The following is a 25,000-nucleotide window of genomic DNA, read 5'->3' on the forward strand; positions in this document are numbered from 1 at the left end:
TGACCCCCCCCCCCTTTATCAGCTGTCTCCATGGAGACCGGCGACCAGTTTTTGCCGAGAAAGGGGAATGTTTAGTGCGTGTGTGATTGTAAACATATGAAGGAGCCTTAAAAACACAGACAAATACAACAATCTGTACTAGGGATGTCCGATAATGGCTTTTTGCCGATATCCGATATGCCGATATTGTCCAACTCTTTAATTACCGATACCGATATCAACCGATACCGATATATACAGTCGTGGAATTAACACATTATTATGCCTAATTTGGACAACCAGGTATGGTGAAGATAAGGTACTTTTTAAAAAAAGGAATCAAATAAGATAAATAAATTAAAAGCATTTTCTTGAATAAAAAAGAAAGTAAAACAATATAAAAACAGTTACATAGAAACTAGTAATTAATGAAAATTTGTCAAATTAACTGTTAAAGGTTAGTATTATTAGTGGAGCAGCAGCACGCACAATCATGTGTGCTTACGGACTGTATCCCTTGCAGACTGTATTGATATATATTGATATATAATGTAGGAAGCAGAATATTAATAACAGAAAGGAACAACCCTTTTGTGTGAATGAGTGTAAATGGGGGAGGGAGGTTTTTTGGGTTGGTGCACTAATTGTAAGTGTATCTTGTGTTTTTTATGTGGATTTAATTTTTAAAAAAACAAAAAAAAACGATACTGATAATAAAAAAAACGATAATTTCCGATACTACATTTTAACGCATTTATCGGCCGATAATATCGGCAGACCGATATTATCGGACATCTCTAATCTGTACCTTTACCTGGATCTGCACCAAAACTGAATATTTTCTTTATTAGCTTCGTAGCTAGCTACTGTTAGCTAACAACAACACAACATTTTCTACAGGACATGTTTGGAAGTGTCATTGGAGCAAAACTATTTGCTCAATATGTGCGTCTGCAACCCGATTCACTAAAAAACTTGCAGAGCCATCTAGACCAGGGGTCACCAACGCGGTGCCCGCGGGCACCAGGTAGCCCGTAAGGACCAGATGAGTAGCCCGCTGGCCTGTTCTAAAAATAGCTCAAATAGCAGCACTGACCAGTGAGCTGCCTCTATATTTTAAATTGTATTTATTTACTAGCAAGCTGGTCTCGCTTTGCCCGACATTTTTAATTCTAAGAGAGACAAAACTCAAATAGAATTTGAAAATCCAAGAAAATATTTTAAAGACTTGGTCTTCACTTGTTTAAATAAATTCATGAATTATTTTACTTTGCTTCTTATAACTTTCAGAAAGACAATTTTAGAGAAAAAATACAACCTTAAAAATGGTTTTAGGATTTTTAAACACATATACCTTTTTACCTTTTAAATTCCTTCCTCTTATTTCCTGACAATTTAAATCAATGTTCAAGTAAATTTATTTTTTTTATTGTAAAGAATAATAAATACATTTTAATTTAATTATTCATTTTAGCTTCTGTTTTTTTGACGAAGAATATTTGTGAAATATTTCTTCAAACTTATTATGATTAAAATTCAAAAAAATTATTCTGGCAAATTTAGAAAATCTGTAGAATCAAATTTAAATCTTATTTCAAAGTCTTTTGAATTTCTTTTAAAATTTTTGTTCTGGAAAATCTAGAAGAAATAATGATTTGTCTTTGTTAGAAATATAGCTTCGTCCAATTTGTTATATAATCTAACAAAGTGCAGATTGGATTTTAACCTATTTAAAACATGTCATCAAAATTCTAAAATTAATCTTAATCAGGAAAAATGACTAATGATGTTCCATAAATTCTTTTTTAAATTTTTTTCAAAAAGATTCGAATTAGCTAGTTTTTCTCTTCTTTTTTTCGGTTGAATTTTGAATTTTAAAGAGTCGAAATTGAAGATAAACTATGTTTCAAAATTTAATTGTCATTTTTTTCGTGTTTTGTCCTCTTTTAAACCGTTCAATTAAGTGTAAATATCATTAATTATTAATAATAACATAGAGTTAAAGGTAAATTGAGCAAATTGGCTATTTCTGGCAATTTATTTAAGCGTGTATCAAACTGGTAGCCCTTCGCATTAATCACTACCCAAGAAGTAGCTCTTGCTTTCAAAAAGGTTGGTGACCCCTGCTCTAGACATATAAAGGATCTTCCGTATTTCCATTTTTGGTGTGTGTAAAGACAAAAAAAAATATTTTTGTTGGTATCGCAGTGTGTGTGCGTGTGTGTGCGTGTGTGTGTGTGTGTGTGTGTGTTTGTGTGTGTGTGTGTGTGTGTGTGTGTGTGTGTGTGTAATCAGATCTCTGTGTGCGGGTTTTAACTTGTGTCCGTATTTCGATTTGTGTGTGTGTAAAAAAAATAAAAAAATAAAATAAAATCTGTCAGTCCATTTCTCAATCTGTGTGTGTGTTTTAACTTGTGTCCGTATTTCGGTTTGTGCGTGTGTATAAAAGTAAAAATCTGTCCGTATCTCAATCGGTGTGTGTGTGTGTGAATGTGTAATTTTTGTGTGCGCGTGTGTGTGTGTGGTCAAATCAGTGTGTGCGCGCTTTAATTTGTGTCTGTATTTCGAGTTGTGCGTGTTTTAAAAAATAAAATAAAATAAAAATGTAAATGTATGTATGTAAATTATTATTTTTTTTGTATCCGGTCGTATCTCAATCTGTGTGTGTGTGTTTGTAAATTTTTATTTTTTATTTTTTTAAATCTGTCCATATCTCAAACAGTGTGTGTGTAATTAGAGCAATTTGTGCGTGTTTTAACTTGTCCATATTTTGGTTTTTGCGCGTGTACAAAAAAAAAATAAAAAAATAAAATCTGTCTGTCCATATCAATCTGTGTGTGTGTGTGTGTGTAATCAGATCCGTGTCTGCGGGTTTTAATTTAGGTCTGTATTTCGATTTGTGCGTGTGTAAAAAAAAAAAAAATTTAATAAAATTAAAAACAAATAAAAATTGATCCAGAAATTTTATTTTTTGTGTATAAATGTGTGTATGAATTTAAAATTTTTTTTTTAAATCTGTCCTATCTCAAACGGTATCTGTGTGTGTTTGTATGCGTGTGTGTGTTTGTGTGTAATTAGATCCATTTGTGCGTGTTTTAACTTGTGTCCATATTTTGGTTTGTGCGCGTGTAAAAAAAAATTATTTAAAAAAATCTGTCTGTCCATATCAATCTGTGTGTGTGTGTGTGTGTGTGTGTGTGTGTGTGTGTGTGTGTGTGTGTGTGTGTGTGTGTGTGTGTGTGTGTGTGTGTGTGTGTGTGTGTGTGTGTGTGTAATAAGATCCATATGTGCTGGTTTTAATTTGTGTCTGTATTTCGATTTGCGCGTGTAAAAAAAAATTATTTAAAAAAATCTGTCTGTCCATATCAATCTGTGTGTGTGTGTGTGTGTGTGTGTGTGTGTGTGTGTGTGTGTGTGTGTGTGTGTGTGTGTGTGTGTGTGTGTGTGTGTGTGTGTGTGTGTGTGTGTGTGTGTGTGTGTGTGTGTGTGTGTGTGTGTGTGTGTGTGTGTGTAATAAGATCCATATGTGCTGGTTTTAATTTGTGTCTGTATTTCGATTTGTGCGTGTGTAAAAAAAAAAAAAATTACAAAAAAAGTTAAATCCGTATGTCAATCGGTGTGTGTGTGTGTGTGTAAATTAAATTGTTGTTTTTTTAAAAATCTGTTCGTATCTCAAACTGTGTGTGTGTGTGTGTGTATAATTAGATCCATTTGTGCGTGTTTTAACTTGTGTCCATATTTTGGTTTGTGCGCGTGTAAAAAATTATTTAAAAAAATCTGTGTCTGTATCAATCTGTGTGTGTGTGTGTGTGTGTGTGTGTGTGTGTGTGTGTGTGTGTGTGTGTGTGTGTAAATTTAAAAAAAAGTTTTTAATCTGTCCGTATCTCAAACGGTGTGTGTGTGTGCGTGTAATTAGATCCATTTGTGCATATTTTAACGTGTGTCCATATTTTGGTTTGTGCGTGTGTAAAAAAAAATCTGTCTGTCCGTATCAATCTGTGTGTGTGTGTAATAAGATCCATGTGTGCGGGTTTTAATTTGTGTCTGTATTTCGATTTGTGCGTGTGTAATAAAAAATACAAAACAAAAAAAATCCGTATGTCAATTGATGCGTGTGTAAATTATTATTATTATCATTTTTAATCCGTCTGTATCTCAAACGGTGTGTGTGTGTGTGTGTGTGTGTGTAATTAGATCCATTTGTGCGTGTTTTAACTTGTGTCCATATTTTGGTTTGTGCGGGTGTAGAAAAAAATTATTTAAAAACATCTGTCTGTCCATATCAATCTCTGTGTGTGTGTGTGTTGTCAGATCTGTGTGTGCGCTTTTTAATTTGTGTCTGTGTAAAAAAAAAACAACCAAAAAAACTATTCCGTATCTCAATCTGTGTGTATGTAAATTACATTTTATGTCCGTATGTCTATAGGTGTGTATGTGTGTAATCAGGTCTGTGTGTGCGTGTTTTAATTGGTGTGCCCGTATTTCAATATGTGCGCGTGTAAAAAATATCTGGTTGTCCATATCTCTGTCTGTCTGTCTGTCTGTCTGTCTGTCTGTGTGTCTGTCTGTCTGTCTGTCTGTCTGTCTGTCTGTCTGTCTGTCTGTGTGTGTGAGAAGCAGGAACCCTGATCTTTTTACGCGTTGACTCTTGCGACACTTCTGCCGAGTAAGATTTGTGTGTCCATGCAGCGTGTAAAAAAAACCCCAAAAAAACGTGTGCGTCTGCAACTTCACTTTTCCTTTCCCTCCACTCACCACTAGTGGGCGCCTTGCAGCCACTAGTGCAGGGGTCACCAACCTTTTTGAAAGCAAGAGCTACTTCTTGGGTAGTGATTAATGCGAAGGGCTACCAGTTTGATACACACTTAAATAAATTGCCAGAAATAGCCAATTTGCTCAATTTACCTTTAACTCTATGTTATTATTAATAATTAATGATATTTACACTTAATTGAACAGTTTAAAAGAGGAGAAAACACAAAAAAAATGATAATTACATTTTGAAACATAGTTTATCTTCAATTTCGACTCTTTAAAATTCAAAATTCAACCGGAAAAAAAAGAAGACAAAAACTAGCTAATTCGAATCTTTTTGAAAAAATTAAAAAAATAATTTATGGAACATCATTAGTCATTTTTCCTGATTAAGATTAATTTTAGAATTTTGATGACATGTTTTAAATAAGTTAAAATCCAATCTGCACTTTGTTAGAATATATAACAAATTGGACCAAGCTATATTTCTAACAAAGACAAATCATTATTTCTTCTAGATTTTCCAGAACAAATTTTTTTTTTTAAATTCAAAAGACTCTAAAATAAGATTTAAATTTGATTCTACAGATTTTCTAGATTTGCCAAAATATTTTTTTTGAATTTTAATCATAATAAGTTTGAAGAAATATTTCACAAATAGTCTTCGTAGAAATAACAGAAGCTAAAATGAAGAATTAAATTAAAATGTATTTATTATTCTTTACAATAAACATTTTTTTTTACTTGAACAGTGATTTAAATTGTCAGGAAAGAAGAGGAAGGAATTTAAAAGGTAAAAAGGTATATGTGTTTAAAAATCAATAAAATAATTTTTAAGGTTGTATTTTTTCTCTAAAATTGTCTTTCTGAAAGTTATAAGAAGCAAAGTAAAAAAATAATGAATTTATTTAAACAAGTGAAGACCAAGTCTTTAAAATATTTTCTTGTATTTTCAAATTCTATTTGAGTTTTGTCTCTCTTAGAATTAAAAATGTCGGGCAAAGTGAGACCAGCTTGCTAGTAAGTAAATACAATTTAAAAAATAGAGGCAGCTCACTGGTAAGTGCTGCTATTTGAGCTATTTTTAGAACAGGCCAGCAGGCTACTCATCTGGTCCTTACGGGCTACCTGGTGCCCGCGGGCACCGCGTTGGTGACCCCTGCACTAGTGTTATTCAGACAGTACAACAATACACACTGACTGATATAATGCTTGTTTGAAGACCACCACGGGGTAGATAAAAAAATTCTAATCTTTATTTATTTAGAAATATATATATATAGATTTGTCTTAATATAATATTAATAATTGGATAACAATTATAAATATTTAAAGTACATTTTATAACAATATTTTGTTTTAAATTGTTGCATAAAACATTATTTAGATAAAACATTTTCCCTGTTTAAGTATTCGTATATCAACTAACTGAAGGCGAATTAACTAAATTATTCAATTAGTCAAGGTATCGTATCAGTATCGGCGATACTCGCCCTGTATTAGGGATGCAACGATAAACCACTTTAAAGGCCTACTGAAATGAAATTTTTTTATTTAAACGGGGATAGCAGATCCATTCTATGTGTCATACTTGATCATTTCGCGATATTGCCATATTTTTGCTGAAAGGATTTAGTATAGAACATCGACGATAAAGTTCGCAACTTTTGGTCGCTGATAAAAAAAAGCCTTGCCTGTACCGGAAGTAGCGTGACGTCACAGGTTGAAAGGCTCCTCACATTTCCCCATTGTTTACACCAGCAGCGAGAGCGAGTCGGACCGAGAAAGCGACGATTACCCCATTAATTTGAGCCAGGATGAAAGATTTGTGGATGAGGAACGTGAGAGTGAAGGACTAGAGTGCAGTGCAGGACACATCTTTTTTCGCTCTGACCGTAACTTAGGTACAAGCTGGCTCATTGGATTCCACACTCTCTCCTTTTTCTATTGTGGATCACGGATTTGTACTTTAAACCACCTGGGATACTATATCCTCTTGAAAATGAGAGTCGAGAACGCGAAATGGACATTCACAGTGACTTTTATCTCCACAACAATACATCGGCGCTTAACAATGCTGTTGCTAACGACGCCATTGAAGCTAACTTAGCAACGGGACCTCACAGAGAATGCTAAAAACATTAGCTATCCACCTACGCCAGCCAGCCCTCATCTGCTCATCAACACCCGTGCTCACCTGCGTTCCAGCGATCGACGGAGCGACGAAGGACTTCACCCGATCATCCGTGCGGTCGGCGGCTAGCGTCGGATAGCGCGTCTGCTATCCAAGTCAAAGTCCTCCTGGTTGTGTTGCTGCAGCTAGCCGCTAATACACCGATCCCACCTACAACTTTCTTCTTTGCAGTCTTCATTGTTCATTAAACAAATTGCAAAAGATTCACCAACACAGATGTCCAGAATACTGTGGAATTTTGCGATGAAAACAGAGCTTTTTTGTATTTGATTCAATGGTGTCCGAATACTTCCGTTTCAACGATTGACGTCACGCGCATACGTCATCATACATAGACGTTTTCAACCGGAAGTTTAGCGGGAAATTTAAAATGTCACTTTATAAGTTAACCCGGCCGTATTGGCATGTGTTGCAATGTTAAGATTTCATCATTGATATATAAACTATCAGACTGCGTGGTCGCTAGTAGTGGCTTTCAGTAGGCCTTTAAAACCTCCCACGGTGAGTTTTACAGTTTTAGATAAAAAATGATCATAAAACCACTTTGATAAACTCACGGACCGCCAACACTGCCCATTTACTGCTTGAATGCTAACATGACGTGCCAAACATGGATAAGTGTGTTTTGCATTTTGCATTTTTCCCATCATGCACTGTAATAATGGCTTTTTGCCGATATCCGATATTCCGATATTGTCCAACTCTTTAATTACCGATACCGATATCAACCGATACCGATATCAACCGATATATGCAGTCGTGGAATTAACACATTATTATGCCTAATTTGGACAACCAAGTATGGTGAAGATAAGGTACTTTTTAAAAAAAATTGTAAAATAAGATAAATAAATTAAAAACATTTTCTTGAATAAAAAAGAAAGTACAACAATATAAAAACAGTTACATAGAAACTAGTAATGAATGAAAATTAATACAATTAACTGTTAAAGGTTAGTATTATTAGTGGACCAGCAGCACGCACAATCATGTGTGCTTACGGACTGTATCCCTTGCAGACTGTATTGATATATATTGATATATAATGTAGGAAGCAGAATATTAATAACAGAAAGAAACAACCCTTTTGTGTGAATGAGTGTAAATGGGGGAGGGAGGTTTTTTGGGTTGGTGCACTAATTGTAAGTGTATCTTGTGTTTTTTATGTTGATTTGATTAAAAAAAAACTAAAAAAACAAATAAAAAACAAAAACAAAAAAAAACTATACCGATAATAAAAAACCGATACCGATAATTTCCGATATTACATTTTAACGCATGTATCGGCCGATAATATCGGCATGCCGATATTATCGGACATCTCTAACTGTAATGGATTTAGATGGGTGTCATTTTTATTTTTTGTATGGTGCTGGGACATTATTTTTTTTAATGATATCCACAAAGTTCAGTGAGTTATGTGTGACCATGTCTGTTGACTTTTTGTGTTAGTAGGGAAGGTTGTTTGGATTGGGTCATATAAATAAATGCTGTGCTTCTCACACTTAAACACACAGTTCATGGTTACTGACCTGATTTACTCACGCTGTCCACAAGATGGCGATTACCTTACATTGTTTCATTTATTTGAAATTCATTTGGAAACACCCTCCATCCATCCATTTTCTACCGCTTGTCCCTTTTTTGGGATCGCCTCCTAAAACTCATAACAGCTTGCGGGCCAGACTGAAGATGCCGGCGGGCCACACTCGGCCCCCGGTAGTTTGGACAATTGGCAGGAGTTGTCAAAAATACATCAAATGCTGTTTCCCCCAACAACAATTTAAACTAATAATAATTTGAACGGCTCTTTTAAGTAAACGATGAGAGCCGATTGGCTGTTCGTTTGCCAGCCGGTTTTTGCTTTTATTTTGACGTCTTCCTTTAGTGCCGCTCTTTGGCTTTTATTTTGACGTCTTCCTTTATGTACCGCTCTCTGGCTTTTATTTTGACGTCTTCCTTTAAGTGCCGCTCTCTGGCTTTTATTTTGACGTCTTCCCTTATGTGCCGCTCTCTGGCTTTTATTTTGACGTCTTCCTCTGTGCCGCTTTCTGGCATTTATTTTGACGTCTTCCTTATTGTGCCGCTCTCTGGCTTTTATTTTGACGTCTTCCTTTATGTGCCGCTCTCTGGCTTTTATTTTGACGTCTTTCTTTATGTGCCGCTCTCTGGCTTTTATTTTGACGTCTTCCTTTCTGGCTTTTATTTTGACGTCTTCCTCTATGTGCTGCTTTCTGGCTTTTATTTTGACGTCTCCCTTTATGTGCCGATCTCTAAAAAGCAATTAGTTAATAAAAAGTAGTTTCAAAAAATTCAATGTAAAAAAAAAAACAGTGTAAAAAAATTATGTGCAGAAAAGTTCAGTGTATAATAAATTATGTGTAAAAATAATTCAGTGCATACAAATTTGTTGTAAAAAATGAATCAGTATTTACAAAAACAGTGTTGAATATGAGTGTAAAAAAATAATTCCATGCAGAAAAATTATGTTAAAATTTGGTGTTGAAAAATTCAGAGTAAAAAGCAATTAGTGTAAAAAATTTAGTTTAAAAAAACTTCAATGTGGAGAAAAAATCAATGTAAAAAATGCATTCGAAACAAAATCATTGTAAAAAAAAAAAAAAATTGGGTAAAAGAAATTCAGGACAGAAAAATTCAGTGTACAATAAATTATTTGTAAAAAAAATTCAGTGCAAAAAAATTTGGTGTAAAACATTGTGTAAAAAAAAATAAATCAGTATTTAAAAATTCAGTCTTTATTCATCCATCCATCCATCGTCTTTAATGATCAGTGTTCAAAAAATCAGTGTAAAAAATTTGTTGTAAAAAAAATTCAGAGAATAAAAATTGAATGTAAAAATAATTCAGTGCAGAAAAATTTGGTTTAAAAAATCAGTGTAAACATTTATTTGCAGAAAAAATTGGTGTAAAATAATTCAATGCAAAAAAAAATCAGTTTATGAAAAAACAGTGTAAAACATTCTGTTAAAAAAATCCAGTGTTAAAAAAATTCAGTAGTTTGGACACCCCCCGCTGTTTAACAAGAAAGTACATAGTATTAAATGACTTTTTCAAGCACATTGGACAATAAGGTAACCACCTGTGTCTTTGCAGACGTTCACAGGCTCCATCCTGGTGGCGGTCAACCCCTACCAGCTGCTGCCGCTCTACACGGCCGAGCACGTGCACATGTACACGGACCGGCGACTGGGCGAGCTGCCGCCGCACGTCTTCGCCATCGCCGACAGCTGCTTCTTCAAAATGCGCCGCAACCGCAGGAATCAGTGCTGCATCATCAGGTGATGCCCCTGTGGCTGTCAGAACTGGGGATGGGACCTTCGCGAACGAATCGAGTCTTTTAAACGGCTCTTTAAAAAAACAAAAAAACTCGTCTGTTGGTTATCAGACACGAACAATTGGCAAGAGTTGTCAAAAATACATCTAATGCTGTTTCCCCCAACAACAATTCAAACTAATAATAATTTGAACGGCTCTTTTAAGTAAACGATGAGAGCCGATTGGCTGTTCGTTTGCCAGTCGGTTTTTGCTTTTATTTTGACATCTTCCTTTAGTGCCGCTCTTTGGCTTTTATTTTGACGTCTTCCTGTATGTGCCGCTCTCTGGCTTTTATTTTGACGTCTTCCTTTATGTGCCGCTCTCTGGCTTTTATTTTGACGTCTTCCTTTATGTGCCGCTCTCTGGCTTTTATTTTGACGTCTTCCTTTATGTGCCGCTCTCTGGCTTTTATTTTGACGTCTTCCTTTATGTGCCGCTCTCTGGCTTTTATTTTGACGTCTTCCTTTATGTGCCGCTTTCTGGCTTTTATTTTGACGTCTTCCTTTAAGTGCCGCGCTCTGGCTTTTATTTTGACGTCTTCCTTTATGTGCCGCTCTCTGGCTTTTATTTTGACGTCTTCCTTTATGTGCCGCTCTCTGGCTTTTATTTTGACGTCTTCCTTTATGTGCCGCTCTCTGGCTTTTATTTTGACGTCTTCCTTATTGTGCCGCACTCTGGCATTTATTTTGACGTCTTCCTTATTGTGCCGCTCTCCAGCATTTATTTTGACGTCTTCCTTTCTGGCTTTTATTTTGACGTCTTCCTCTATGTGCTGCTTTCTGGCTTTTATTTTGACGTCTCCCTTTATGTGCCGCTCTATGGCTTTTAATTTGACTTCTTCCTTTATGTGCCACTCTTTGGCTTTTAATTTGACTTCTTCCTTTATGTGCCACTCTTTGGCTTTTAATTTGACGTCTTCCTCTATGTGCCGCTATCTGGCTTTTAATTTGACTTCTTCCCTTATGTGCCGCTCTCTGGCTTTTATTTTGACGTCTTCCTCTATGTTCCGCTATCTGGCTTTTATTTTGACGTCTTCCTCTATGTGCCGCTATCTGGCTTTTATTTTGACGTCTTCCTCTATGTGCCGCTATCTGGCTTTTATTTTGACGTCTTCCTCTATGTGCCGCTCTCTGGCTTTTATTTTGACTTCTTCCTTTATGTGCCACTCTCTGGCTTTTATTTTGACGTCTGCCTTCATGTGCCGCTCTCTGGCTTTTATTTTGACTTCTTCCTCTTTGTGCCGCTCTCTGGCTTTTATTTTGACGTCTTCCTCTGTGTCGCTCTCTGGCTTTTATTTTGACTTCTTCCTCTATGTGCCGCTCTCTGGCTTTTATTTTGACGTCTGCCTTTATGTGCCGCTCTCTGGCTTTTATTTTGACGTCTTCCTTATTGTGCCGCTCTCTGGCTTTTATTTTGACTTCTTCCTCTATGTGCCACTCTCTGGCTTTTATTTTGACGTCTGCCTTTATGTGCCGCTCTCTGGCTTTTATTTTGACGTCTGCCTTTATGTGCCGCTCTCTGGCTTTTATTTTGACTTCTTCCTTTATGTGCCGCGCTCTGGCTTTTATTTTGACTTCTTCCTCTATGTGCCGCTCTCTGGCTTTTATTTTGACGTCTGCCTTTATGTGCCGCTCTCTGGCTTTTATTTTGACGTCTTCCTTATTGTGCCGCTCTCTGGCATTTATTTTGACGTCTCCCTTTATGTGCCGCTCTCTGGCTTTTAATTTGACTTCTTCCTTTATGTGCCGCTCTTTGGCTTTTAATTTGACTTCTTCCTTTATGTGCCGCTCTTTGGCTTTTAATTTGACTCCTTCCTCTATGTGCCACTCTCTGGCTTTTATTTTGACTTCTTCCTTTATGTGCCGCTCTCTGGCTTTTATTTTGACGTCTTCCTCTATGTGCCGCTATCTGGCTTTTAATTTTACTTCTTCCTTTATGTGCTGCTCTCTGGCTTTTATTTTGACGTCTTCCTCTATGTGTCGCTCTCTGGCTTTTATTTTGACTTCTTCCTCTATGTGCCGCTCTCTGGCTTTTATTTTGACGTCTGCCTTTATGTGCCGCGCTCTGGCTTTTATTTTGACGTCTTACTTTATGTGCCGCTCTCTGGCTTTTATTTTGACGTCTTCCTCTCCAGTGGCGAGTCGGGAGCAGGCAAAACGGAGAGCACCAAGCTGATGCTGCAGTTCCTGGCGGCGGTGAGCGGTCAACACTCCTGGATCGAGCAGCAGATCCTGGAGGCCAACCCCATCTTAGAAGGTAGAGCTCCAAAAGTTCTTCTTGCTTCCTGTCCTCTCCTGACGCCTGTTGACCTCTCAGCTTTTGGGAACGCCAAAACCATACGCAACGACAACTCCAGCCGCTTCGGGAAGTACATCGATATCAACTTCACCAAAGGGGGCGCCATCGAGGGGGCTCGCATCGAGCAGTACCTGCTGGAGAAGTCCAGAGTTTGTCGGCAGGTGGGGGACAGGTGAGGCCTTGGCTGCCATGTTGTCTAACACTCGCTCACACGCAGGCGCCTGAGGAGAGAAACTACCACATCTTCTACTACATGCTGATGGGGATGTCGGCAGAGCAGAAGAAGATCCTGTCGCTCGGGACCGCCGCCCAGTACAACTATCTGACCATGGTACTGCCCTAAGGTCGAAAGATTTTTTGAATTTATGTCATCGTAATTTTTTTACATCAAATTATGCTGACAATTTCATTGACTACAACTTTGTTTGGTTACAAATTCAGTTTGTAAAAATAGAGTGTAAAAAAAAAAAATCCTTGTATACAAATTCTATGTAAAAAAAAAAAAAAGAGAAAAATTTAGTGGAAAAATAATTCAATGCAAAAAAATTCAGTTAAAATTTGGTGGAATAAAAATTAGGTGGAAAAAAAAGCATTGTATAAAAATTCAGCATAAAAAGCAATTAGTTAATAAAAAGTACTTTAAAAAAATTCTATGTAAAAAAAAAAACTGTAAAAAAATGATGTGCAGAAAAATTCAGTGTACAATAAATTGTGTGTAAAAAAAATTAAGTGCAGAAAAATTTAGTGGAAAAATAATTAAATGCAAAAAAATTAAGTTAAAATTTGGTGGAATAAAAATTAGGTGGGAAAAAAAAACATTGTATAAAAATTCAGTGTAAAAAGCAATTAGTTAATAAAAAGTAGTTTCAAAAAATTCAATGTAAAAAAAAACAGTGTAAAAAAAATTATGTGCAGAAAAGTTCAGTGTATAATAAATTATGTGTAAAAATAATTCAGTGCATACAAATTTGTTGTAAAAAATAAATCAGTATTTACAAAAACAGTGTTAAAAATGAGTGTAAAAAAATTGGTGTAAAAATAATTCCATGCAGAAAAGTTATGTTAAAATTTGGTGTGGAAAAAGTCAGAGTAAAAAGCAATTAGTGTAAAAAAATTTAGTTTAAAAAAACTTCAATGTGGAGAAAAAATCAATGTAAAAAATGCATTCGAAACAAAATCATTGTAAAAAAAAAAAAAAATTGGGTAAAAGAAATTATATGCAGAAAAATTCATGACATAAAAATTCAGTGTACAATAAATTATTTGTAAAAAAAAATCCAGTGCAAAAAAATTTGGTGTAAAACATTCTGTGTAAAAAAAAAATCAGTATTTAAAAATTCAGTCTTTAATGATCAGTGTTTAAAAAATCAGTGTAAAAAATGTGTTGTAAAAAAAATTCTGAGAATAAAAATTGAATGTAAAAATAATTCAGTGCAGAAAAATGTGGTTTAAAAAATCAGTGTAAACAATTATTTGCAGAAAAAATTGGTGTAAAATAATTCAATACAAAAAAAAATCAGTTTATTAAAAAACAATGTAAAACATTCTGTTAAAAAAATCCAGTGTTAAAAAAATTCAGTGTAAAACATTTAGTGTAAAAGAAAATTGAGTGCAGAAAAATTTAGTGGAAAAATAATTAAATGCAAAAAAATTAAGTTAAAATTTGGTGGAATAAAAATTAGGTGGGAAAAAAAACATTGTATAAAAATTCAGTGTAAAAAGCAATTAGTTAAGAAAAAGTAGTTTCAAAAAATTCAATGTAAAAAAAAAAACTGTGTAAAAAAATATGTGCAGAAAAGTTCAGTGTATAATAAATTATGTGTAAAAATAATTCAGTGCATACAAATTTGTTGTAAAAAATAAATCAGTATTTACAAAAACAGTGTTAAAAATGAGTGTAAAAAAATTGGTGTAAAAATAATTCCATGCAGAAAAATTATGTCAAAATTTGGTGTGGAAAAATTCAGAGTAAAAAGCAATTAGTGTAAAAAATTTAGTTTAAAAAAACTTCAATGTGGAGAAAAAATCAATGTAAAAAATGCATTCGAAACAAAATCATTGTAAAAAAAAAAAAAAATTGGGTAAAAGAAATTCAGGACAGAAAAATTTAGTGTACAATAAATTATTTGTAAAAAAAATCCAGTGCAAAAAAATTTGGTGTAAAACATTCTGTGTAAAAATAAATAAATCAGTATTTAAAAATTCAGTCTTTATCCATCCATCCATCCATCCATCCATCGTCTTTAATGATCAGTGTTCAAAAAATCAGTGTAAAAAATTTGTTGTAGAAAAAATTCAGAGAATAAAAATTGAATGTAAAAATAATTCAGTGCAGAAAAATTTGGTTTAAAAAATCAGTGTAAAAAATTATTTGCAGAAAAAATTGGTGTAATATAATTCAATGCAAAAAAAAAATCAGTTTATGAAAAAACAGTGTAAAAAATTCAGTTAAAAAATCCATTGTTAAAAAAATTCAGTGTAAAACATTTAGTGTAAAAGAAAATTGAGTGCAGGGATTTTTGTTGCTTAAAAAGTCAAGACCCACTAAGACTGACGCACCTCATTGGCTGGTTCTTCCACCTGATCGATTGCTTCAGTCAAATCCCTGCACTCAATTTTTCTACACTGAGTTTTTATACAATGATTTTTTTTGACATCACATTTTAAAACACTGAATGCAGCTGGGGTAGGCTCCAGCACCCCCGCCACCCTGAAAGGGACAAGCAGTAGAAGATGGATGGATTTGAACAAACTGCATTTTTAAACACACACATTTTTATTCAATAAAGTTGTCAGCATAATTTGATGTAAAAAAAAAAATCAGTTCAAGAAATTCAAATGAAAACAATGTAGTGCATGAATTTGGTGTAAAAAAAACAAACAAAATTCAGACACAAATGAAGGTCCGTGCTGGACTCCTTGCGGAGTTAATGTCGGGGTGTGAACCAACACAAAGTGTGTGTCCAACCAGGGCAAGTGCACCAGCTGTGAAGGCCGTGACGACGTGAAGGAGTACGCTCACTTCCGCTCGGCTCTGAAGATCCTCATGTTCACGGAGAACGACACCTGGGAGATCTGCAAGCTGCTGGCTGCCATCCTGCACTTTGGCAACGTCAGCTTCGAGGGTGAGTGCGTGGATTTGCCAGGCGTGTCCTGCGAGACCTCTGACGGACTTGCTCCTCAGGAACCATCGTCAACAACCTGGAGGGATGCGACGTCCTCGCCTCCTCGCACTTCAACATGGCCGGCCAACTGTTGGAGGTGAAGTCCGCTCTCTTTTGTCGCCAAGTATAATTAGGGATGGCCGATAAATGCGTTAAAATGTAATATCGGAAATTATCGGTATCGGTTTTTTTATTATCTGTATCGTTTTTTTTTTTTAATTATTTTTGTTTTTTTAAATTTTTTTATTAAATCAACATAAAAAACACAAGATACACTTACAATTAGTGCACCAACCCAAAAAACCTCCCTCCCCCCATTTCTTTCTGTTATCAATATTCTGGTTCCTACATTATATATCAATATATATCAATACAGTCTGCAAGGGATACAGTCCGTAAGCACACATGATTGTGCGTGCTGCTGGTCCACTAATAGTACTAACCTTTAACAGTTAATTTTACTCATTTTCATTCATTACTAGTTTCTATGTAACTGTTTTTATATTGTTTTACTTTCTTTTTTATTCAAGAAAATGTTTTTAATTTAGTTATCTTATTTTATAATTTTTTAAAAAAAGTACCTTATCTTCACCATACATGGTTGTCCAAATTAGGCATAATAATGTGTTAATTCCACGACTGCATATATCGGTTGATATCGGTATCGGTTGATGTATCGGTATCGGTAATTAAAGAGTTGGACAATATCGGATATCGGCAAAAAGCCATTATCGGACATCCCTAAGTATAATCAGTAACTACAAATGTTTCCTCACAACCACCTCTTCGCATAAAATCAATTGGTGCCATATTTTGATACCTTTTGTTGAACGGCTCAAACACTTGGCGGGCAAACAAGCTTGCTCGTAGCGCAATGCCTCTAAGTAATGTCACTTTCCATGCCGACAAAGCAAGCGTGCCTGATAGAAAGCAAGGCCCCACGTTTCAACATGTGCTAGCTCGATGCTAATTTGCATTGGCTATGCCATATACATGCTACTGATTAGCATTAGCGATTTTTTTATGGCGATTTCAATACTTTTTGAATTTGTTAAGGAAAAATGTTACAGTCAAACAGCTGTCATGTCAAGTCAACTTTATTTATATAGCACATTTACAACAATTTTTTAATTGAACCAAAGTGCTTTACAGGTAAAAAATAAATGCATAGAGCAAAAAAAACAAACAAAGAACATAAAGAATGAATGAGCTAAACAAGATAGTGCAAAAGCAATACGGTAAAAGGGGTCGAATAAAAAGTAAAAATTTCAAAATAATAAAAGTGCGACAAATTGAAAAAAACTAAAGCAACAGATGTAGCTACAAGTCTGCACAGTAGATGGCATCCTAGTTCTTCTAAAAGAAGAAGGGATGGATGTTTGTTGCTCCATTGTTTTTTCAACCACTTTATATTTCATCGATACAAAAGTTGAACTTCATGGCAAAGACTACGGCAACACACCTGGGACAAAATGAAATGAATGCATACTTGAAAATGTCACGCCATTTCATTTGAAGTGGTTCACTACACTGTTTTATGCACCACTGCATTTTATGTAGCCCGCCACTTTATTTTACATGGCCCGCCACTTTATTTTACATGACCTGCCACTTTATTTTACATGGTCTGCCACTTTATTTTACATGGCCGCCACATCACTTTTGCCCGCCACCATTTTAATGTGGTCCGCCACATCATTTCACGTGGTCCGCCACATCATTTCACGTGGTTCGTCACATCACTTTTGCCTGCCACCATTTTAAGTGTCCCGCCACACCATTTTACGTGGGCCGCCACATCATCTTAGGTGGGCCGCCACATCATCTTAGGTGGGCCGCCACATCATCTTAGGTGGGCCGCCACATCATCTTAGGTGGGCCGCCACATCATCTTAGGTGGGCCGCCACATCATCTTAGGTGGCCTGCCACATCACTTTTGCCCGCCACCATTTTAATGTGGCCCGCTACACCATCTTACGTGGCCCGCCACATGATCTTACGTGGCCCGCCACATGATCTTACGTGGCCCGCCACATCATCTTACGTGGCCCGCCACATCATCTTACGTGGCCCGCCACATCATCTTACGTGGCCCGCCACATCATCATAAGTGGCCCGCCACATCATCTTACGTGGCCCGCCACATCATCATAAGTGGCCCGCCACATCATCTTACGTGGCCCGCCACATCATCATAAGTGGCCCGCCACATCATCATAAGTGGCCCCCCACACCATTTTACGTGGCCCGCCACATCATCTTACGTGGCCCACCACATCATCATAAGTGGCCCACCACATCATCATAAGTGGCCCACCACATCATCATAAGTGGCCCGCCACATCATTTTACGTGGCCCCCCCACATCATTTTATGTGGCCCCCCACATCATTTCACGTGGCCCGCCACATCATTTCACGTGGCCCGCCACATCACTTTTGCCTGCCACACCATCTTACGTGGGCCGCTACATCATTTTATGTGGCCTGCCACATCACTTTTGCCCACCACCATTTTACGTGGCCCGCCACATCATCTTACGTGGCCCGCCACATCATCATAAGTGGCCCGCCACATCATCATAAGTGGCCCCCCACACCATTTTACGTGGCCCGCTACATCATCTTACGTGGCCCGCCACATCATCTTACGTGGCCCGCCACATCATCTTACGTGGCCCGCCACATCATCTTACGTGGCCCGCCACATCATCATAAGTGGCCTGCCACATCATCATAAGTGGCCCGCCACGTCATTTTACGTGGCCCGCCACATCATTTCATGTGGTCTGCCACATCATTTCACGTGGTCCGCCACATCACTTTTGCCTGCCACACCATCTTACGTGGCCCGCAACATAATTTTATGTGGCCTGCCACATCACTTTTGCCCACCACCATTTTAACGTGGCCCGCCACACCATTTTACGTGGCCCGCCACATCATCTTACGTGGCCCGCCACATCATAAGTGGCCCGCCACATCATCATAAGTGGCCCGCCACATCATCATAAGTAGCCCCCCACATCATCATAAGTGGCCCGCCACATCATCATAAGTAGCCAACCACATCATTTCACGTGGCCCGCCACATAATTTCACGTGGTCTGCCACATCATTTAAAATGGCCCGCCATATCATTTAACTTGGCCCGCTACCTCATTTAAAGTGGCCAACCACATTATTTGATATGGCCGGCCACATCATATTATGTGGCCGCCACCTCATTTTATGTTGGCCGTCACAATATTTAAAGGGCCCGCCACATCATATTATGTGGCTCGCCACATTATTTAAAAGTGGCCCGCTACATCATATTATGTGGGCCACCACATCATTTTATGTAGTCCGTCACATTATTTAAAAGGGGCCCAGTACATCATATTATGAGGCCCGCTACATCAATTGAAGCGACCCGTCATGTCATTTTATGTGGTTTGGCTACATTATTTAAAGTGGCCTGCCATGTCATTTGACATTATTCACGTGGACTGCAACAGGCTAAAAAATAATGAAGCCCTTTGTGGCTAAATGTGTTTGTTCTTTTCATTTGTTGTCATTTGTTTTGCCAGTTTGGATTGACAAATGTTCTACACATAATATTATAAGATGTGAAAAATAAAAACTGCATATGTTGTACACATAAATATGATAAGATGTTTAAAAACCAATACAGTATCTGTTTGTCATCTTGACAGCCGTGCTCTGAAGTGTAAGAAAGAAAATATTATTATCTGCTCACTTTTAAATGTACATTTATGATCTATTATTAATAATAATTAGGTACACAAACATTTGTACTGACTTCAAAAATGATTCATTGTCAATTCCTCCAGACATGCAAGACATAAGGGGTGTTGCTATCCATTTGGCGGTAATCGGTACCGTATCCGTTGCAATGTGAAATGTCCCCATTGATAATGCACAACACGTCACGCTGTCGTGACCCCGCAAGTCCAGCTGCATGCTACAATTAGTCCCTGACTGGGTTCTTTTGTAGCCCAACTCCATCAAAAAAGCTGTCTGAAAAAAACTTTTTCGCAGATTTACACAGTGCACTTGAACGCCTCACCGTGTCAGCTGTGATTGACAGCGCGGGTGTGTGAGTTACCACTTCCTGTGTTCGCCCCGCAGGTGGACCCGAAAGTGCTGCAGAAGAGCCTGACTCAGCGCTCCTTCATGACCATCCGAGAGAGCGTGACCAAAGTGCTGACCTCGGCCCAGGCTGTGGACGGCAGGGACGCCTTTGTCAAAGTAACGTCACACAGAGCCACCATTGTGCTTTTTTTTTTATGTCTTCTGTTGCTGCATGCCAGGGGAGCACATTTTGGTTTTACGTGAGAAAGACGCCTGGAAATAGTTGAATTGTGCACACAGTCTGGTCTCCTGAAGATGAAGGTGCAGCAGAAGCTACCATCTGTGAAGATGGTCGACTAATGAATTATGTCAAATAAGTTTGATGTTCCAGCATCAAACTGTGTCCATGGTAGCAGCTTTAATTAGACAGACAATCTTTTAAGTCACATGTTAGCATATTTTAAAGTAAAAACCACTGTCAGATAAAGCTAGAATAAAGTAAAAGTACTCACACTATTTTCCAATTTATACACTGATTTTTTTCCACTGAATTTATCTACACTGTTTTTACGCTGACTTTTTTTTTTACACTGAATTTGTTTACACTGAGTTTTTGTACACTATTTTTTTGACTAAATAATTCTATATAGATTTTTTTAACGCTGATTTTTTACACTAAATTTTTCTGCACTGATTTTTTTTTTTGCACTGAGCTTTTATACACTATTTTTACACTGAACGCTCACTGTTTTTACACGGATTTCTTTTACAAATATTTTTTTTCCACTGATTTTTTTTCCACTGAGTTTTTTATACACTATTTTTTTGACTAAATATTTATATACTGATTTTTTTTACACTGAATAATTGTACACTGAATTTTTGTATCAGTCATTTTTTCTGCACTGTTTTTATACACTATTTTTAATATAATATTTTATATACTTTTTTTTACACTGAATATTTGTACACTTGAATTTTTTTGCATTGAGTTTTTATTCACTATTTTTGACACAAAATATTTATACGCTGATTTTCTTTTTCACAGAATTTTTCTGCACTGATTTTTTTTTTAATTTTTATACACTATTTTTTACACTGAATGCTCACTGTTTTTACACTTTTTTTTTTCCAAATTTTTTTTTGCACTAAATTTCTTTACACTGAGTTTTTATACACTATTTTCTTGACAAAATATTTATATACTGATTTTTTTACACAGACTTTTTTTACACTGATTATTTGTACACTAAATTTTTGTATCAGTCATTTACACACATTTTTTTACACACTATTTTTAATATATTTTATATAATTTTTTTTTTTACACTGAATATTTGTACACTGAATTTTTTTACAGTCATTTTTTTACACCGAATTTTTCTGCACTGATTTTTTTGCACTAAGTTTCTATACATTGTTTTTTACACTAAATATTTATACACTGATTATGTTTTAATTTTTTGATCTTTTGCACTGAATTTTTTTACACTGAGTTTTAAACACTATTTTTTTAGACTGAATATTTGTATACGGATTTTTTTACAATTAATTTTTAATCTGATTTTTTATACACTATTTTTTTAGAGTAAATGTTTATATGCTGATTTTTTAACACAGATTTATTTTTTTTCATTGAATTTTCTTACACTGCTTTGATTTTCTCTACACTGAGTTTTTATACACTTGTATTTGGACTAAATATTTATACACTGATTTTTTTTTTACATTGACATATTTTTACAGTGAATTTTTTTACCCAATTTTTTTACACTAACTATTTATACGCTGTTTTTTTAAACTGATTGTTTTACACTGATTTTCTTCACACTGAATCTTTACACTACATTTTAAAAGACTGTATTTTGACAAACTGAATTTTTAAGCACATCAATTTTGCGCTCAAATTTCAAATTCAATCGCATTGTCAGCATGGAAAAAATGAGTTGACCAAAGGAAAACAAGTGAGTTCCATAAATCCAGAGTGCAAAGATGATGAAGATCCAAACACAGACAGTGAAGGTCCAAACATATCTTCTGTGTGACCAAGTAATTGTCTTTATGGTCTGCCCAGGCTATTTACGGCCGTCTTTTCATTTGGGTGGTGGACAAGATCAATGCGGCCATTTACAAGCCGGCCCCCGAGGACTCCAGCGAGGTCAGGCAGTCCATCGGCCTCCTTGACATCTTCGGCTTTGAGAACTTCAGCACAAACAGGTCAGTGAGACACAAAGCTCTCTCTCTCTCTCTCTCTGCGATGCCATCCTGGTCTCTGTGAGCAGCTTCGAGCAGCTGTGCATCAACTACGCCAACGAGCAGCTGCAGCAGTTCTTCGTCAGGCACGTCTTCAAGCTGGAGCAGGACGAGTACGCCCGGGAGAGCATCGTGTGGGAGGTCATCGACTACAAGGACAACCAGGACACGCTGGACGCGCTGGCCAACAAGGCGCTCAACATGCTGGCGCTCATCGACGAGGAGAGCAACTTCCCCAAGGTCCCGGTCCTGGTCCTCCTCCCGGTCCACAGCCAGAGCAGGTGTGACCTGGGTTTGTGTGGCTCCTCAGGGCACAGACGCCACCATGCTGCAGAAGATGAACCAGGTCCACGGGAAGGGGAGCGTCTACGTCTCCCCCAAGAACGACTACGAGAGCCACTTTGGAGTCCATCACTTTGCTGGCGTGGTCTACTACGACTCCAAAGGTACGAGGTCTTCCATCTTTACGCTTCCACCGGCTTCTCAGCGCTGCTTGCTGCCCTCAAGGTTTCCTGGAGAAGAACCGCGACACCCTCAGCGCCGATCTCATCCAGCTGGTGGACACCTCCACCAACAAACTCCTCAAGCAGGTCTTTCACGCCCAGCTGACCACCAAGAGCAGCGGGAACCCTCGCATGGTCGTCACCAGCGCCAACAACACGCTGAGGGCGAGTACCTGACCTCACCCTCACCAGGACCTTAGACCTGGGCCACATACTTCATCCATCCATCCATCCATCAATCTTTGAACCATGACCATGGACACTGTGCCAGGTCTACAGGCCATACACACATCATCCATCTTCGAACCAGGACCATAGACACTGTGCCAGGTCTATAGGCCATACACACTTCATCCATCCATCTTCGAAACCATGACCATACACACATCATCCATCCATCCATCTTCGAACCATGACCATAGACACTGTGCCAGGTCTACAGGCCATACACACATCATCCATCTTCAAACCAGGACCATAGACACTGTGCCAAGTCTACAGGCCATACACACATCATCCATCTTCGAACCAGGACCATAGACACTGTGCGTAGTCTACAGGCCATGCACACTTCATCCATCCATCCATCTATCTCACTCATTCATCCATCTTTGAACAAGGACCATAGACACTGTGCGTGGTCTACAGGCCATACACACTTCATTCATCCATCCATCCATCTGTCTCACTCATTCATCCATCTTCGAACCAGGACCTTAGACACTGTGCCAGGTCTACAGGCCATACACACTTCATCCATCCATCCGTCCGTCCGTCCATCCATCCATCCATCCATCCATCCATCCATCCATCCATCCATCTTCGAACCATGACCATACACACATCATCCATCCATCCATCCGTCCATCTTCGAACCATGACCATAGACACTGTGCCAGGTCTTCAGGCCATACACACATCATCCATCCATCCATCTATCTTCGAACCAGGACCATAGACACTGTGCCAGGTCTACAGGCCATACACACATCATCCATCCATCCATCTATCTTCGAACCAGGACCATAGACACTGTGCCAGGTCTTCAGGCCATACACACATCATCCATCCATCCATCTATCTTCGAACCAGGACCATAGACACTGTGCCAGGTCTTCAGGCCATACACACATCATCCATCCATCCATCTATCTTCGAACCAGGACCATAGACACTGTGCCAGGTCTATAGGCCATACACACTTCATCCATCCATCTTCGAAACCATGACCATACACACATCATCCATCCATCCATCTTCGAACCATGACCATAGACACTGTGCCAGGTCTACAGGCCATACACACATCATCCATCTTCGAACCAGGACCATAGACACTGTGCCAAGTCTACAGGCCATATACACATCATCCATCTTCGAACCAGGACAATAGACACTGTGCCAAGTCTACAGGCCATACACACATCATCCATCTTCGAACCAGGACCATAGACACTGTGCCAAGTCTACAGGCCATACACACATCATCCATCTTCGAACCAGGACCATAGACACTGTGCGTAGTCTACAGGCCATACACACTTCATCCATCCATCCATCTATCTCACTCATTCATCCATCTTTGAACAAGGACCATAGACACTGTGCGTGGTCTACAGGCCATACACACTTCATTCATCCATCCATCCATCTGTCTCACTCATTCATCCATCTTCGAACCAGAACCATAGACACTGTGCGTAGTCTACAGGCCATACACACATCATCCATCCATCCATCTATCTTCGAACCAGGACCATAGACACTGTGCCAGGTCTACAGGCCATACACACATCATCCATCCATCCATCTATCTTCGAACCAGGACCATAGACACTGTACCAGGTCTACAGGCCATACACACTTCATTCATCCATCCATTTATCTCACTCATTCATCCATCTTTGAACCAGGACCTTAGACACTGTGCCAGGTCTACGGGCCATACACACTTCATCCATCCATCCATCCATCCATCCATCTTCGAACCATGACCATACACACATCATCCATCCATCTATCAAACTTCGAACCTTGACCATAGACACTGTGCCAGGTCTTCAGGCCATACACACTTCATTCATTCATCCATCCATCCATTTTCGAACTAGGACCTTAGACACTGTGCCAGGTCTACAGGCCATACACACTTCATTCATCCATCCATCTATCTCACTCATTCATCCATCTTCGAACCAGGACCTTAGACACTGTGCCAGGTCTGCAGGCCATACACACTTCATCCATCCATCCATCCATCTATCTTCAAACTAGGACCTTAGACACTGTGCCACGTCTACAGGCCATACACACTTCATCCATCCATCCATCCATCCATTTTCGAACCAGGACCTTAGACACTGTGCCAGGTCTACAGGCCATACACACTTCATCCATCCATCCATCTATCTTCAAACTAGGACCTTAGACACTGTGCCACG

General features: G+C 37.9%; 1 protein-coding gene across 1 annotated transcript in view; it reads left to right on the forward strand.

Moving 5' to 3' along the window:
- Positions 1-25,000, forward strand: part of LOC133644067 (unconventional myosin-VIIa) — a 92,870-nt gene that overhangs the window by 444 nt on the left and 67,426 nt on the right. The window contains 11 exon segments of the mRNA XM_062038390.1: positions 10,043-10,227; positions 12,399-12,520; positions 12,581-12,723; positions 12,780-12,893; positions 15,534-15,687; positions 15,747-15,823; positions 19,861-19,980; positions 21,878-22,020; positions 22,086-22,296; positions 22,367-22,502; positions 22,564-22,724. Of these exon segments, the coding sequence (XP_061894374.1) occupies positions 10,043-10,227; positions 12,399-12,520; positions 12,581-12,723; positions 12,780-12,893; positions 15,534-15,687; positions 15,747-15,823; positions 19,861-19,980; positions 21,878-22,020; positions 22,086-22,296; positions 22,367-22,502; positions 22,564-22,724 (1,566 nt within the window).

Source organism: Entelurus aequoreus, linkage group LG27, assembly GCF_033978785.1.
Source record: "Entelurus aequoreus isolate RoL-2023_Sb linkage group LG27, RoL_Eaeq_v1.1, whole genome shotgun sequence".
Lineage (NCBI taxonomy): Eukaryota > Metazoa > Chordata > Actinopteri > Syngnathiformes > Syngnathidae > Entelurus > Entelurus aequoreus.